Genomic DNA, 18,620 nt, shown 5'->3' with positions numbered 1-18,620 from the left:
TCATTGCTACATAATAGCATGAACAAGTGTATTATGGCATTTTTAAGCGATGCTGTGGTCACAAGCTGAACAGCAGTGCTGTGAGCTCATGCTGTGTGCATCAGGCTTGGTAGCTCACTCAATACTGAGGCCCCTAACACCCGGGAATTTGGCCCACGATTTTTTTTTTTAAATGATCCCTGTTTACAAGATCCCTGATGAATGTGTGGTGAACCCTGTGAATCCGAAGGCCGTTTAAATCTTGCGTAGTACTCCAAAGCATCATATGATGTGGAGTGCAATTTACTGCAAGTCACTCAATGCATCATATGATGTCTAGCGCAACTAAAGGGTTAAACACAAGACAACGTTAGAGATGATTCAGCAGTATGCCACTAGGCTCGTCCCGGAACTGAGAGGAATGAGCTACGACGAAAGGCTAAAGGAGCTGAACCTCACATCCCTGGAAAACAGAAGAGTAAGAGGAGACATGATAACCACTTACAAAATTCTCAGGGGAATTGACAGGGTGGACAAAGACAAACTCTTCAGCACGGGTGGGACACGAACAAGGGGACACAGGTGGAAACTTAGTACCTAGATGAGCCACAGAGACGTTAGAAAGAATTTTTTCAGTGTCAGAGTACAGTGGTACCTCGGAACACGAGTGTCCCTGTATGCGAGTTTTTCGGAATACGAGCAGGATTTCCTCGGAAAATATGTCTCGGAAGGCGAGGGTTACCTCGGAACGCGAGTTTGTTGATACGCGTTCAGGGCGACCTAGCGCGTGGTGGTTTGGTGATCGTCGCCCCTCCGCCCCTCAGTTTACCATTGTCTCGCACCCAGTGACTATCCCACATCAATTCTTCACCCGGATTTTCAGTGTTTTGTTGGATTTTTGGTCACTTGACTATACAATTTGTTATTATATATCTCACCATGGGTCCCAAATAAGCCAGTGGTAAGGATCAAGGCCAGAAAGCCCATGTGAGGATGACAATAGAGGAGAAACAAGAGATCATTCGGAAGCATGAGAATGGTACACGTGTTGCTGAACTTTGTAGGCAGTACAACAAAGTCACATCAACAATATGCACTATACTTAAGAAAAATAATGAGATTATGAGTGCTAAAGTGGCAAAAGGAGTAAGAACAATGATGAAACAAAGACCACAAATACTTGGAGAAGTGGAAAAGTTGTTATTAATTTGGATACACGACAAGGAATTAAGGGGTGATAGTGTTTCGGAGGCCATCATTTGTGAGAAAGCCAGGGTATTGCACGAAGACCTTCTAAAGAAAACCCCTGCAACGAGTGATGCAGATACGAAAGAGTTTAAGGCAAGCAGGGGCTGGTTTGAAAAATTTAGAAGGAGAAGTGGTATCCATAGTGTTACAAGGCATGGGGAGGCAGCCAGCTCAGACAAACCAGCCGCTGGACGATTTATTGCGGAATTTTTTAGTTTGCAGAGGCTGAGGAATACCTACCGCAACAAGTGTTTAATTGTGACGAAACAGGACTGTTTTGGAAAAGAATGCCTAAGAGGATATACATTACCAATGAGGAAAAATCCTTGCCCGGACACAAGCCTATGAAAGATAGGTTTACGCTTGTGCTGTGTTCAAATGCGAGTGGCGATTTGAAAATTAAACCCTTGCTAGTGTATCATTCTGAAAATCCAAGGGTTTTCAAACAGTATAAAGTGCAGAAAACCCATTTGTGTGTGATGTGGAAGGCTAATAAAAAAGCATGGGTGACTAGGCTTATTTTTTCGGAGTGGGTGCATGAAGTGGTGTGCCCTGCCATAGAAAAATATCTGCAGGAGAAACATTTGTCACTCAAAGCTGTGCTTCTCCTTGACAATGCTCCTGCTCATCCTCCAGGGTTGGAAGATGATTTGTTGCCTAGATACAATAAATTCCTCACGGTTAAATTCCTTCCTCCTAACACCACTCCTCTAATTCAGCCTATGGACCAGAAAATCATAGTGAATTTTAAGAAACTTTATGAAAGGGCACTTTTCCGGAAATGTTTTGAACTGACTGAAGCCACAAACCTCACCCTCAAAGAGTTCTGGAAACACCATTTTAATATTTGTAGTGCTTTAAAACTCGTTGACAAAGCCTGGCAAGAAGTGACTCAAAGAACCCTGATCTCTGGCTGGAGAAAATTGTGGCCTGAATGTGTGAGAGAACTAGACTTTGAGGGGTTTGAGCCTGGAAATGATGTGCCTATTGTTGACGAAATTGTTACTCTGGGCCGGCAAATGGGCTTGGAATTGGATGATGATGATGTGGAGGAATTGGTGGAAGAACACAACGAAGAACTGACCACCGAAGAACTCCAAGCCCTTCAACAGGAACAGCAAGACAACGCAGCTGATGATTCTACAGTGGAGGAGGATGAGGCAATAGCGAATGTCCCTTCTGCAGAAATTAGGAAGGTGTAATTACCTAAGTGTAATTACCTAAGTGTAGTTACAGGATGAGAGCTACGCTCGTGGTGTCCCGTCTTCCCAGCACTCTGTCATATAATGCTTTGAAACTACTGACGGTCTTGGCCTCCACCACCTTCTCACTTAACTTGTTCCAACCGTCTACCACTCTATTTGCGAAGGGTGAATTTTCTTATATTTCTTCGGCATCTGTGTTTAGCTAGTTTAAATCTATGACCTCTTGTTCTTGAAGTGCCAGGTCTCAGGAAATCTTCCCAGTCAATTTTATCAATTCCTGTTACTATTTTGTATGTAGTGATCATATCACCTCTTTTTCTTCTGTCTTCTAGTTTTGGCATGATTAATGCTTCTAACCTCTCCTCGTAGCTCTTACCCTTCAGTTCTGGGAGCCACTTAGTAGCATGTCTTTGCACCTTTTCCAGTTTGTTGATGTGCTTCTTAACACTTTCGCGCTTTATATTAGAGATAACTCGTCACTGGTTTTTCTTACGATTCCGCATAACTGCCTACTTTTCTCGTCAATCGAAAAAATATTTCTATAAATTCCATTTTTTAACCAAAATGGATGGGGATACTTTTGTTTTGTAGAGAATTTATTTGCGAATTTTTTGGTACCAGAATGAATATTATATCACATAAACTTCTATGAGTAAAAAAAAAAATACACAAAGTATGTTTGGGGGTGTGGCGAGCGTGTGGCAGTGGGTTCCCTTTAGCCGTTGATATATCCAACACGTGGGAAATATTTGTATGTGTTATGTATATGTCTGTGTAGGGAATTTTACTGCGATCACTGTCATACAAATTATAAAATGTTTCAACAAGTATAAACATGACAAACATCAAACGAATGAAAACAATGCATTCGTTTCTGCCGCGAACGCATACTGAGCGACGTGGTTCTATATTTGGCGCTTCTCTTACACATGCTTTGTACCAATGTTATACAGTTCATCTTATAGAAAATTTTATTGCGAACACATTGGTATAAAAAAGAAATACGTACATAGAAAAGTAGGGTCAGGAAACGTATAAACTTTCCAAGCATGATTTCCCCCCTGTGTTTTCGCCAGTGCGCTCGCGGCTAACTACTCTCCACTTCACACACTCTTGCGGGTAGGCAATTACCTATATTAAACATTCATATGCATATGTCCGTGTAGAGAATTTTATTGCGATTCCAATGATACCAAAATTAGCGATGTAGGACAACTGTAGGCTTCGCAACCATTAAGAAAGTGGAAACATTTTGTTGCTGTTTGGCGCTCTCGGCGAGTGATCTGCATAGTTTTTTATTTGGTGTTGATACTCCTTATGCTTGGGCGGCATTTTATAGGTATGCTCTTATAGACAATTTCATTGCGAACACAGTGATACTAAATTTAAATACGTGCGCCTTCAATTATTGTCAGGACAGTCAAAAGAGTGTACACTTTTTCACTCTTACAGCGTAGGCGCGCGAAGTGCCAAAAGCATCTGGGGTATTTTTTTTTTTGAGCGCCGAGAGCGCGAAAGTGTTAAGATATGGGCACCACACAACAGCTGCATATTCTAGCTTTGGCCTAACAAAAGTCATGAACAATTTCTTTAGTATATCGCCATCCATGTAATTAAATGCAATTCTGAAGTTAGAAAGCATAGCATAGGCTCCTTGCACAATATTCTTTATGTGGTCCTCAGGTGATAGTTTTCTATCTAGAACCACCCCTAGATCTCTTTCTTTATCAGAATTCTTTAAAGATTTCTCACATAATATATAGGTTGTGTGGGGTCTATGTTCTCCTATTCCACATTCCATAACATGACATTTATTAACATTAAATTCCATTTGCCAAGTGGTGCTCCATATACTTATTTTGTCCAGGTCTTCTTGAAGGGCATGACAATCATCTAAATTTCTTATCCTTCCTATTATCTTAGCATCATCAGCAAACATGTTCATATAATTCTGTATACCAACTGGTAGATCATTTATGTACACAATAAACATCACTGGTGCAAGAACTGAACCCTGTGGTACTCCACTTGTGACATTTCTCCATTCCGATACATTGCCTCTGATTACTGCCCTCATTTTTCTATCAGTCAGAAAATTTTTCATCCATGATAGAAGCTTACCTGTCACCCCTCCAATATTTTCCAGTTTCCAGAACAACCTCTTATGTGGAACTCTGTCAAAAGCCTTTTTTAGGTCCAGATAGATGCAATCAACCCAACCATCTCTTTCCTGTAATATCTCTGTGGCTCGATCATAGAAACTGAGTAAATTCGATACACAGGATCTTCCAGATCGAAAACCATACTGTCTGTCTGATATTATATAATTTCTCTCCAGGTGTTCTACCCATTTAGTTTTGATTAGTTTTTCCAATACTTTCACTATTACACTTGTCAATGATACAGGTCTATAATGGAGGGGGTCTTCCCTGCTGCCACTTTTGTAGATTGGAACTATGTTAGCCTGTTTCCACATGTCTGCTACGATTCCTGTACACAGGGATGCCTGAAAGATCAGGTGAAGTGGAATGCTGAGCTCAGATGCACATTCTCTCAGAACCCATGGTGAAACTCCATCTGGGCCAGCTGCTTTGTTCTTACCGAGCTCCTTTAGCATATTTTCCACTTCATCTCTAGACACCTCTATCCGCTCTTTGTTGTTCTCTGGAATTCTTATTGTGTCTGGTTCTCTGAAGATTTCATTTTGTACAAACACACTTTGGAACTTTTCATTTAATGCTTCACACATTTCCTTTTCATTTTCCGTGAATCTGTTTCCCATTTTCAACCTCTGGATATTATCCTTTACCTGCAATTTGTTGTTTATGAATTTGTAGAATAGGCCCAGTTTTGTTTTACATTTATCCGCTATCCCTTTTTCAAAATTTCTTTCTGCCTCTCTCCTTACTGCTGTATAGTTGTTTCTTGCATCTTTGTATCGCTGGTATGTTTGGGGGTTTGGCCTCTTCCTATACTGATTCCATTTTTCTGTCTTTTGGTCTCTTGCCCTCTCACAATTTCTGTCGAACCAATCCTGTTTTCTGGCCCTGCATCTCTGTTTTGGTATAAATTTTGTTGTGCCTTTATCATATATTTCACAAAACTTGACATACATCTCATTCACTTCCTTGCCTAGCATCAAGTCTGTCCAATTATACTCACTAAAAAAATTTCTAAGGTCACCATAATGTCCTCTCCTGAAGTCTGGTTTTTCAACTGCTTCAACATCCTTATTTTCTTCCAGCTTATAATGCATTGCATACTTTATTCCCAAAAAGACATGGTCACTTTTACCCAAGGGAGGAAGGTACTGAATGTCAAATATCTCTTCCTCCTTCCTGGTAAATATCAAATCTAGCATGGAGGGAACGTCCCCTTCCCTCATCCTTGTAGCTTGTTTAACATGTTGATACAAGAATGTTTCCAGGATGAGGTCTACAAATTTACAGGTCCAAAAATCTTCTGTTTTAGCTTCATGTGCTTCCCAGTCTATGGATTTCAAGTTGAAGTCACCGACAATCAACAGTCGTGATCTATCGTTATCCGCTCTCGCTATAATCTCTCTCATTATTGTTATAAGACCTTCACGTTTACTATCTAGCTCCTCCTTTGACCATGTGCTGCTTGGCGGTGGACTATATGCATTTATTATCATTAGTTTATCATCCTCATGGCAGATCTCTAGTGCTATTATGTCAACTTCTTGTGGATTGGCAGTCATTATTTCATTCACCTTTAGGTGTTCTTTTACCAGCACAGCAACACCACCACCTTTCCTAATTTTTCTGTCCCGTCTCCAAATTGAGTAGCCCCTTGGGAATATGACCTCATTTAAAATTACATCTTCAAGTTTTGTCTCCGTGAGTGCAACAATGTCTGGTGTCTGCAGCTGTATTACATCACTTAACTCCAGTATCTTCGATCTCACTCCATCTATGTTGGTGTATGCAATCTTCAGGAACTTGTTCCCCCTCTCCTTATTCTTCACTCCCCCTCTCTCTATTGATTTTGTTGGTTTGCCTTTATGTACCACTTTACTGGTTTGCCTACCCCTATCACTTTGTAGAAAAAAAAATTTATTTCTTCTTGATTCCTGCTCTCATTTAAATGTTTTGCCTCAGCGAGGTTCAGTTTCAGCTTCTCCCTATCTTCTTTTGAAAGATCTCGTCTTAACGACCACCCTTTCCCATCCTCATCACTTTGCAATTTTCTAGCATTCCTTAGTACTTCTTCCATCTGTTTGGCACCGTTTAGGGTGATCCTCAAAGGTCGATCTTTCCCTTTTACGTACCTGCCTATTCTCCTGTAGTCGCACACATTCTCTATGGTTGTAAGACCTTCCACGAGGCCAACAATTTTATCTACTACTTTAGCTTCTTCTACAGCTCTTTCTGACCTAGATGTTATCGCCTTTTCTTTGCAGCCAAAAATGATCAGGGACTTACTCCAATCAACTGTGTTTTGCACCAACTTCGGATTTAATGCCAATTCTTTTCTCACTTCCAGCCTAATGTTTGTTTTATCTTGGTTGCTGCAGTGTTTGACTTCCTTTACTGCTTCTTCTATTTTTTCCTTCTCCTTGGCCACTTGTGCATAAGTGAGTTGCATATCTTTCTTGCACTGTTCTATTTCCTGTGTAACTTCCTCCATCTGTGCTGACAAAAGCTGTTTCTCCTGTTGAATTTCCTTGCCTAACCTTCTGTAGTCATTTATGTTTAAATTTACTTTAACTTCTTCCAAAGCTATTTTTAAGAGTTTATTTTCTTCTTCCATGGCTTTGCAATTTGTTTCCAATTGATTCTTATCCTTGCGCAAGTCTTTCACTAAACCCTCAAGACATAAAACTTTGCTATTCAAATGGTCATTACTTTCTTTCAATTTACTAATTATTTCTACAAGAGAGTTCACTATAGTATCTAAATTTACCAACTTGTTATGTAGACTGCTAATATCAATGCTTTCTTCATTGAATCCCTCAAAATCAAGCTCTGTTTTGTTTTTCCCCTTGCCAGTGGCCATCTTGAATGTTCTTCTCTGCACTGTAAACACTAGGGCAATTTTTTCTCATCCGATTTTTCACTTTCCTTAGCACTTTCCTGTTATCTCACCTATTTTTCAAGAGCACTATACCTTTATGTTCTCTAGGACACCACTCACTACCATCAACCTGTACTACAATACTTAGGATTGTTGAAATATGCTGGAGCTCCTCTGCTGCAAGTGTTGACCCTAGGGGTGTCACCTTTTGTGTGTCAGATGTGGGAAGAGATTCAAACAATTGTTGAAAAGACTCACCCAGAGAAAGCTGTAGTAGGCCGTTGCCTTAATCTTTTCAATGACAATGTGAAGCCTTACTACAGAGACAGCTTGCGAAGAAGGGAAAAGCAAGCTTCCATGGACAGATTTATGGTGAGAAAATCGAGCAGTGAGCCTCAACCAGGACCTAGTGGCACTCAGATAAAACGTGCCAGGAAGTGCACACCAGAAAGGTCCTCACTGCCTGATGTGATAATGGAAGGGGACTCCCCTTCCAAACAGTAACTCCTCTCCTCCTCCCCCCCTCCTCACCATCTTCCATACGCCTACAGCATTCAACAGCAAGGTAAGTAATAACTTGAACATAGTTTTGTAGGTTTATTTAAATGAATTAGGTATAAAAATTTAGTTTGATGTGGGGTTTTTGGGATAGTCAGGAACGGATTAATTCATTTCCCATTATTTCTTATGGGGAAATTAGCTTCGGAATACGAGCCGTCTCCAGGAACGGATTAAACTCTTAAACCGAGGTACCCCTGTAATTAATAAATGGAATGCACTAGGAAGTGATGTGGTGGAGGCTGACTCCATACAGTTTCAAATGTAGATATGATAGAGCCCAGTAGGCTCAGGAATCTGTACACCAAAGGTGTACAGATTAAAGACAAAGGTGCAAAGACATGCTACTAAGTGGCTCCCAGAACTGAAGGGCAAGAGTTATGAGGAGAGGTTAGAGGCATTAAATATGCCAAAACTAGAAGACAGAAGAAAAAGAGGTGATATGATCACTACGTACAAAATAGTAACAGGAATTGATAAAATCGATAGGGAAGATTTCCTGAGACCTGGAACTTCAAGAACAAGAGGTCATAAATTTAAACTAGCTAAACACAGATGCCGAAGAAATATAAGAAAATTCACTTTCGCAAACAGAGTGGTGGACGGTTGGAACAAATTAGGTGAGAAGGTGGTGGAGGCCAAGACCGTCAGTAGTTTCAAAGCGTTATATGACAAAGAGTGTTGGGAAGACGGGACACCATGAGCATAGCTCTCATCCTGTAACTACACTTAGATAATTACACTTAGGTAATTACCAGTTAATTGACAGTTGAGAGGCGGGACCAAAGAGCCAAAGCTCAACCCCCCCCAAGCACAATTAGGTGAGTACAATTAGGTGAGTACCTTCTTCAGGGCTCTTGTAAACGGATGCCATTTTATAAAAAAAATCGTGGGCCAAATTCCCGGGTGTGAGGGCCTCAGAATTGAGTGAACCACCAAGCCTAACGCACGCAGCATGAGCGCACAGCACTACTGCTCAGTTTGTGACCACAGCAACGCCTAAAAATGCCATAATATACATGTTCATGCTATTATTTAGTGATGATATCATTACAGAAGACCCCTGACTGTGATAAAAATGACCAGGATTCTGATAATAGCAGGATTGTTGTAATAATTAGCGCTGTAGTGGGAGAAGTAATCTTGGTGGGGAGGGAGGTAGCATTGCCTGCTGACTGTGTGACCACCTTTTACTGTCTGGACTCACTATACCAGCTTAGTTGTTTGCTATGGTAAACAAAACATGCAGATACTTATATATAACATCTGTATATAAAAGCAAAAACAGCATGGTGGGAGGAGAATAGTGGCGAGTCAGGTGAGGTGAGGGAGGGAGGGAGTGGCAGCCAGCTGCAGGCTGCCACTGGCTGACACTCAGCATTCTTTATGGTGAACACGAATGTAGATACATATATATAAAGAGTATATACGGTGTAATAACAGCAAAAGGAGTGTGAGGGAGAAGCACATTTTGGTGATGGGTGTGGCAACAACTGCATGATTTGTCATGTTGGTAGGGGTGGCCACTATGCTCTTTGGGCATTATACCAGCTTATTGAACAGTTATGGTGAACAAAACATATAGATACTTATATATAACATCTGTATATAGTGTAATAACACCACAAACAGTATTGTTGGGGGTGAAATTTTAGTGCGTCTGACCTTGAATGTGTGAGGGAAGCAGCCACCAGCTGACTGTGTGTAGCAACGTCTCTTAGTGCCTGAACTATCTATATCAACTTAGTTGTACAGGGGTGGTGAACAAAACATGCAGATACTTATATATAACGTCTGTATATAATGAATAAAAGCAAAAACAGTATTGTGGAAGGAGAATGTGGGCGAGTCAGGTGAGGTGAGGGAGGAAGTAGCACCCAGTGGCGGGCTGCCAATTCCACTGCCACTCAGCATGCCAACTTAGTGGTTCGTTATGGTGAACACGAATGTAGATACTTATATATAACGTCTGTATATAGTGAATAAAGAAAAAACAATATGGTGGGAGGAGAATGTGGGCAAGTGAGGTCTTGAGGGACTGAGTGGCAGCGAGTGGCTGGCTGGTGTGGCGGTCACTCCTCGTTGCTTTTTGACTCATAATACCAACTTAGTGGTTCGTTATGGTGAACAAAACATGCAGATACTTATATATAACCTGTGTATATAGTGTAATAACCGACAAAGTATTTGTTCACTGTTTGATGAACATAATAATTGAATCAACAATATGCACACCATACTTTTGAGTACAGCGATGATTCACTCATTTTATTATATAAATATATCACACTACACACTATTGAATAATATTACAGCACAAAAAATACGGAAAATCAACCAGAGACTTTGAAATAATTAGGTAATTGTCTCTTTGTGGCCACGCCTGCCTTACAGCTGAAGAGCAACAGACCACCTGGGACGCATGCTGAGTCAGCGCCTGTTTTTGCTAGACTTCCCCGCTCTATAGCAGGCAACATATGTCACTTACGATTTTCTCCTTACGATTACACTCCTCAATTTGTTCCAATCTTTTCTGATATCCGACACCTCTAGGCAGAACCTCACCAACATCGTCCGAGTCATCATCAGTCATCAGAGTCATTTCCAAGAACACTGAGCAATCTGTTCTTCAGTTAACAATTCATAACCAGGATTGTAATCATTTCCTAACCATAGATTGATATCATTCACTTGTACACCCTGACCAGCTTGAAGCAACATTGTTTGGATCATTTCTTCAAACCCTTCAAAATCATTGGCTTCATTTTCAAAACCATCTAATTCACTATCAGATACTGCTGCTTCACATCTAGGCCTCACTGTTAACAGTTTCTTCCACAAATTTGTTAGTGTGGTTTCTTTCACTTTATTCCAAAGCCTAGCCCAGTGGAATATTGCTTCCCAAATTGTTTACCTTTTTTGATTTTCTAGTGTTCTTTGAGCCTTTGTATCCTTTCCTGTCAATTCATCTTCCTCGCTAGGTAAAACAACTAAAACATCTTCAAGCATTGCTGTTTGGTACACACATTTAGCAGCAAGGATAACACCTTGGTCCATGGGCTGGATCAAGAATGTTGTGCTTGGTGGAAGTGCCATGCATTTTATTCTGCAGTCCCTTGAAATTAACTTGCTAATGGAATGAGCAGAGGCATTATCTAGCAGCCACAATGCCTTAACCTCACTGGCCTTTATTCCACATTTGTTGATCTGTTATTTTATAATTTCTTTGCAAAAGTGGTTTTCAAACCAGTCCATAAATACTGTTTGATTAAATCATGATTTCTTAGAACTATAATATATTACGAGTAGTGTCTGCATTATATTTTTTAAGGCTCGAGGATTTTTAGACTTGCCTACCACGGCACATTTTGTCCTGTGAGAGGCATCAACATTAGCACAGAGCAAGACTGAGAGTCGTTCCTTGCTTATCTTACGTCCAGGAATATTTTCTTGCATCCTACTGGTTAAGGATGTACTTGGTACAGCTCGCCACATAAACCCAGTCTCGTCAGCATTATATACTTGATATTTGCTTAAATTATTACTGACAATGTACTTGTTTAATTTAGCCTTGAATGAATCAACATTAGTGGGATCAGCACTTGACGCCTCACCAGAAATTTTTTTGATGTTTGAAATGTTATGCCGAGCCTTAAATCTTCTAACCCACCCATCACTTGCATTGAAATCTTTTATACCTAATTGAATGGCAAGTTTACTTGCTGCAACTTTAAGCTCTTCAAATCGTATTGCCATGCCAATTGTGCGGTGCTGAATAAACCACTTATACACTTCAGCATCCAATTGTGGATACTGACCAAATTTTCTGTTTTTCTCGAACATACAGCACCAGAAGTAGCACACACTGTTGTTCTCACATATTTTAACCACTTAACTGCGCCAACCGAGTATTCTCGGTCGGCGGGAAACTGTGCCAACCGAGTCTCCGTGGTGGAGTGGTAAGACATTCGCCTGGCGTTCCGCGAGCGCTTTGTCATGGGTTCGTATCCTGGCCGGGGAGGATTTACTGGGCGCAAATCCTTAACTGTAGCCTCTGTTTAACGCAACAGTAAAATGTGTACTTGGTTGTAACAACGATTCTTCGCGGCGGGGATCGTATTCCAGGCACTTGCCCAAAACGATATGCGTACTAGTGGCTGTACAAGAATGTAACACCTCTTGTATATATCTAAAAAAAAAAAAAAAAAAAAAAAAAAAAAAAAAAAAAAAAAAAAAAAAAAAAAAAAAAAAAAAAAAAAAACTTTTTGATTTTTCGGCACCAATTCTAAATGTGTACGAGGTTGGTTGTGTACGAAATGGACTCTTAGGACCTCCAGTGAGAGGCAGCAATCTTGGAAAAAATTCCCAGAATGCCCTAGGGCTGCTGGCTGAGTTAGTATTGAATGAGCAACCATGGGTGGCACATGCCCCTCTGACTCCCAAACACCTGTCCGACGCGGTGTTGAAAGATAACTGAAAGATAACGCTCTGTCAGTGAAATTCAAACCTTATATTTTGAAGACCATAAGGGTCATAATATTGGTGAAGCTAGGTGTAATAAGGACCTAACACAAAGGTAGGATGCAAGTGATACAGCACCTATGAGGACGATACAGCGAGCGTATCCAGTTGTAGCTTTGAGCATCACCCTTGCAATCCTATGCTATCTCCAATTTATTTAGATGATACATAGATGAATCGTTTTCTGCGTTCAGTGATGATGTATCTGATACAAGTAGCATAGATGAACAGTGTTAGCGGCTTCCATGGTGGTGTTTTCCATAGATATTTTCAAATATACCTGAATCTCTTCCTGACTGACGGACACTCTTTGAGGCAAGCTGAATCTCTTCCTGTGTGGGACCATACAAAGCAATCTTTTCAAGACTACCTTACAAATTGATCTTTTCCTATAATCTTTACTACCTTATGCTTTACAAGCTTTGCTACATACAACTTACAAGTACTAAAGCCAAGGGTGTACGTGAGAGCGTTATTTGTAAGCACACAGAATGAAGAAACAGGAAGCAAAAATTTATCTGTACCTGGTGCACTGAGAGCGAAGTCGCTCTGTGTACCATGGACTACTTCATTGATTATTACTCACTTCCGAAGCACTGAGTGTGTAATACAGTGTTACTGTGTAAATAATGTGTGAAACTGTACATATTGTAATTTTAGTGAATTTTTAACAGGTAATATTGCAACAATAAACATTTATTGTGAACACATTACTGACACATGTACCACAGTTCCAGGGAACATTATGAACGTTCTACTGTATACATATTGTAAAGGACACAAATATGCATCATATATGATAAAAAAACAAATAAAATCACATTGGAAATACATAAAACAAATAATTGAAAATATATTTGTGGCAACACCCTTCACACACTCACCTGTCGAACGGAGGTACGAACGTGACACGGCCCAACAGTGCCCAGAAGATCCTGGGAGCACCGGCAGGTGAAGAAGCCAGAGCCGGACACGCAGGAGAGCAGGGTAGAGGCGAAGGAGGCGACCTACACCCATAACACAGGGAAAACCTCAGCGTCCTCCCCACAGCTGGAAACCAGGACACCCCCGGAGCGAAGGGGCACATACCGGAGCAAGGGAGAAGAGCGAGAGGCAAAGCTCCCGAGAAAAAAGGGCGCAAAACACAAGCACTGAAACACACTGCCCAGACCAAAACAAACTCCACGGCGCATGTGCATGACACGCTGGCCGAACCGCACAACCCGCTCTGCGGGAAGGCGCCAACCAGGACTACTGCACTAGAAAAGTAGCCAACAGAGGAAGCAGGAACAACAAAACCGGCCAACGAAGCAAAGACAAAGAGCCCAAAGGGAACCCAACCGGGCCACGAGCAGCCCAACTGGGCCACGAGCAGCCCAACTGGGCCACAAGCAGCCCAACTGGGCTACAAGCAGCCCAACCGGCTACAAGTAGCCCAAAACGGCAATCCGGACTAGGAGCCGACAGACGTTCCAATAATACGGGAAGTAGCGAAAACCTTCCCGACCCCTCGAGAACACAGAAGCAAACACCAGTCCCGAAGGCACACAAAGGCACAGGCGCACCCGAGACCAGAAGTCACGTAGAACCCCAAGAACAGGGTTAACATGACGAAGACACCGTCCCAAAAAACCAGCGTTGAATGTAATGAAACGCCATTTTCTGGGTGAGACCCGGAGGCTCCCCGGAGCTTTACCGGCTGATATGCTAATGTCAGACTTTGGCATCAGTCATGTGTATGGAGTTCTAGGGCCTACCGGGGACCACGAGCCAGAACCTGGCCCCCTTAGAGAGGCAAGGGGAGCAATGGCCTATAGAAACCCCCGTGTGGTTGGAAGCATTCTATGTCTGCCATCGACCGGGTCAAGCATCCAGAAAGGTAAGCATTCCAAAACAAACCCCCTATTCTGGTGAAAATTGCTACCTAAGCCGAACTAGTGAATAGAACTCTTCAACAGAAAACAAGGAAACTAGTATGACGTCATACGTCACCGCGCCGCTGTCTGCGCAGCTCCCCCCTCCCCGGGAGGGGGAAGGGGGAGCCCCAGACCTCCCACGCCGGCTATCCACCCATCAGTTCTGAGGCTGGATGTCAAAACACGCGAAAAACGCCGACCGGAGGGAGGGAGGGTTGCCGGGGAGCCTCCGGGTCTCACCCAGAAAATGGCGTTTCATTACATTCAACGCTGGTTTTCTGGGGGGAGCCCCGTCGGCTCCCCAGAGCTAACTACCCACAGAGGAAGGTCTAAAGGGACAAAACCGGGAGGCGGACACCACGCACCCCCCAAGGAGGCGAGACAACCGGCAGCAAACGCCAACCCAAGGTGCCACAGCCCCGAAAATCCCGGGAACAACACTAGAACCACGAGCAGCAAGGCCCCTGCACGAACACCAAAAATCCATGCCCGAAAGACTGCAAGGCCACGTCGCCCAGACGGCAGCGAGAGCAGCAAAGCCACGAACGCCACAGGCATGAGGGAAGAACACAGGCAGCTTAGCCGCAAGAACACGGCTGACCACCCGGGACACTATCACCCGCGAACCGGGAAGAACAGAACCGGATCAACGCAAAACGCGCTCCGGACCCAAACGCCGTGGCAAGCAAACAACAGTGGAGGGCCGCCACTGAACACAAAAACGACACACCCCCGGCCCGACCAACGAAGCACCAACAAACCCTGGACCCCTCCAGAATGCAGCAGCCCCACCCCGCGCCAGAAAAGATGGAGACTGCTGCCATCAAACAACCAAAACGCTAAAACCGAAGGAGCAAGAAAACTCAGCGACTCGACCCCCAGAGGCAAAGGCCCAAAGGAAAGAGCCGACGAAAAAACACACAGGAACCGAAGGGGCACTACCAACCGAAGAGAAGACAGAGCACGCTGACCAGAGACCAGGATGGTGCAAGTGGCGCACGAACAGGCCGGAGGTGAAACGACGCACAAGACAGCTGACTAACGGTGCAGAAGCAACACCAAGACCGAAAGCAAGCTGAAGCGGCTCCGCCTGCGCCGCACGAAAAGAGGCGACAGTATGTGGCAAGACGACGGCCCCCAACCCCCACTAGAAAACCAAGCCGAGAGTAAACCAAGCCAACAAGAGTAACCACCTAAGAAGGGACAGGAAAAGGAAGGACCGCCAAAATACCCCATACTGCCGCCAAGAGAAGCACGCAGGTGGGACACCTACCACGAAGCCACCCGACCACCAACCGGAGGCGAGACCACGAGGCAGAACATAAGCAGCCCCGAAAAGGCCCCCCCCCCCCCCGAGCCCAGGAAAAGGCGGAGCCGCGAGAAGATCTCGGGCGCGACCACCGAAACCCAGGCGGCACAAGGAGATGGAACGTCTGCCGAACAGAAAAACTCCCCAAAGCATGCAAGCCCGCCAGGAGTTCAGAAACGGGTCCGACGCGAGACATCGCAAGACCCCCCCCCCCCAAAAAAAAAAAAACGGCAGGGCAAGCTAGGAAAACCAAAGAAGGCGGAAGGGTCGCCGCCAGAACAGGGCCCAAACCAAGGGGCACGAACAACTGCAATAGACCGAGACAAAGAAGCACATCACAGGACACAGGCTGACCAACGCCTAAGAACACACGCAGAACATCCCTGCTGCAGAGGAGGCAGGAAGAAAGAGCAGAAGCACAAAAAAACCCAGGAGAACAACCAGGGGTGGACAATCAGGCAGGGACAAAAACCCCACGCAATCCCCAGGCACAAAACGGCAGCAAAGTGCCACTCCACAACCGGACACAGGAACAAGGACACGCCACCGTGAAACACGGTACCAATGCACACGTGCAGCAGCCGCAACAGGCACCACTGCAACATGCAACATATAAATAGCAACTCCCCTCTGCAAAGGCAGAGAACGGAGCAGGCCGACCCCAGACAGGGCCAACGGAGACACGACAAAACCCTGCAGGCCCAGAAACCTGCACCAGGCGACCGACGGCGGAGAAACCCCGCTCGATACCTGCTGGGAGCTCTTTTACACCTGAAGCCCGGCCCAAGGTCAGGCCAGACCGGCCAGAGGATGGCCCACCAGGCAGCTGCGAGGAGCAGTCCACCGGCCCACATATCCGAAACGGATATGTGGCCGGGCCGGGCCCGTCCACATATTGTGGACGGGCCGGAACTGCCATACGAAAACAGGCCAGTGCGCCCTGGAAGTCCACGGACGAACCAGCAAGAAGGCTTATGCTCGCAAGTAGGTCGTAGGTCGTGTAACAAGCACAGACCACTGATGGTAATACAGTGTTCCCCAAAAGTGCCAACAGCACCACTGCACTCCACTGGTACTATCCCGCAAGTTCTACCAGATAGGCGGGACCCAAGAGCCAGAGCTCAAATCCTGCAAGCACAGCCAGGAGCCTTACCAGGTGAGTACAGAACCAACCCTACAACCCCCACACCTCACAACATTAAAAAGGGAGGGTCCCCTGAATGACTCCAGCATGGGTTGGACATGCACATGAGGGGGACAGGAAGGGGTGATAAAGGGACAGTCACTGGTGTGCGAACGGTCTCAGTCGTACAAAATATACCTAAATAAAGACAGGTATATAAACACCGCCGCATCCAGCGCCCGGCCAAAAGACGCCAGACCGCAGAAACTCACCTGGCGAATGGTGGCACAAACTTGACACGACTCAACTGTGCCCAGAAGAACTTGGGAGCACCGCCAGGTGAAGACGCCAGAGCCGGACCCACAGGAGAACGGAGAGGCGAAGGAGGCGGTCCACACCCCCTTCGCGCCGGGGGTGTCCTGGTTCCCAGTTGTGGGGAGGACACCGCGGTTTTCCCTGTGTCATGGGTGTCATTACTTAGGTAATGACACCCATGACACAGGGAAAACCGCGGTGTCCTCCCCACAACTGGGAACCAGGACACCCCCGGCGCGAAGGGGCACATACCGCAGCCAGGGAGAAGAACAAGAGGCGTAGCACTGTAGCAAAAAAGGGCGCCAAACCCCAGCACTGAAACACCGCCCAGACCAAAACAAACTCCACGGCGCATGCGCATAACACGCTGGCCGAACCGCACACCCGCCCTGCGGGAAGGCGCCAGCCAGGACTACTGCACGAGAAAAGGAGCCAAAAGAGGAAGCAGGAACAAGAAAACCGGCCAAAGAAGCAAAGAGCCCAAAAAGGAACCCAACCGGGCGACAAGTAGCCCAACCGGGCGACAAGTAGCCCAACCGGGCAACAAGTAGCCCAACCGGGCGACAAGTAGCCCAACCGGGCGACAAGTAGCCAAACAGGGCGACAAGTACGAGGAGCCGACAGACGTTCCAATAATGCGGGAAGTAGCGAAAAACCTTCCCGTACCCTCGAGAACACAGAAGCCAACGCTAGTCCCGAAGGCACACGAAGGCGCAGGCGCACCCGAGATCAGAAGTCACGCAGAACCCCATCGAACGGGGAAACATGACAAAAACACCGTCCCAAAAAGGGGGGGAGGAAACATCCACCCACAGGACGGAACCAACCGACTCAAAGGCCAAGGAACCGAGCCCGGGGAGGGGCCGACGTCCAACAGCACGTACGGCGAGTGGGGAGGAAAGACCCCACTCCGCGTAACCACAAGCCCCGCCTAGAGGGGGATAAAAACCCCCACAAGGCCTAACGGGGCCAAGGCCCCCCAAGTCAGCCCCTCTCCAGCCCCGGGAACCTACACGACAGGCCCCGGGGCCGAGCCGTTCCCCCAAAGCCCCGGCCGTACCAGAAAACCGGGGCAGCCGTGAAAACACTAAGGAAGGGAGCCCACTGGCCGACTCATACAACACGGCTGGAGGAACAGGCCCACATTGCCCCCGTCACTACCCCGGAAGGGGAATTCCCCGAGACTCACGCACCACCTAGAAAACAGACACCACACTCTAGGTACAGTGCTGAAACAACCACTGGAGCCGGAGCACATAACCATTGCCTATAGCATCAGCCGAAGAACTGATGGGTGGATAGCCGGCGTGGGAGGTCTGGGGCTCCCCCTTCCCCCTCCCGGGGAGAGGGGAGCTGCGCAGACAGCGGCACGGTGACGTATGATGTCATACTAGTTTCCTTGTTTTCTG

The 18,620-nt window shown here is 45.3% G+C and overlaps 2 protein-coding genes across 2 annotated transcripts in view; both read right to left on the bottom strand.

The window, feature by feature from the left end:
* The window catches only part of LOC123752586 (zinc finger protein 84-like), a 156,345-nt gene that overhangs the window by 101,866 nt on the left and 35,859 nt on the right, over positions 1 to 18,620 (bottom strand). The window lies entirely within an intron of this gene.
* On the bottom strand, positions 10,626 to 11,870 carry LOC138366679 (tigger transposable element-derived protein 7-like). The gene is made up of 3 exons (XM_069327946.1): positions 11,385 to 11,870; positions 10,942 to 11,234; positions 10,626 to 10,836 (listed from the first exon to the last, which is right to left on the bottom strand). Exons 1-3 carry the CDS (start codon positions 11,868 to 11,870, stop codon positions 10,626 to 10,628), a joined length of 990 nt encoding a protein of 329 aa, XP_069184047.1.

Source organism: Procambarus clarkii, chromosome 20 (genome assembly GCF_040958095.1).
Source record: "Procambarus clarkii isolate CNS0578487 chromosome 20, FALCON_Pclarkii_2.0, whole genome shotgun sequence".
Taxonomy (NCBI): Eukaryota; Metazoa; Arthropoda; class Malacostraca; order Decapoda; family Cambaridae; genus Procambarus; species Procambarus clarkii.
Note: the sequence above shows the minus strand (reverse complement) of the source record. Positions and strands in the feature narration are given on the sequence as shown.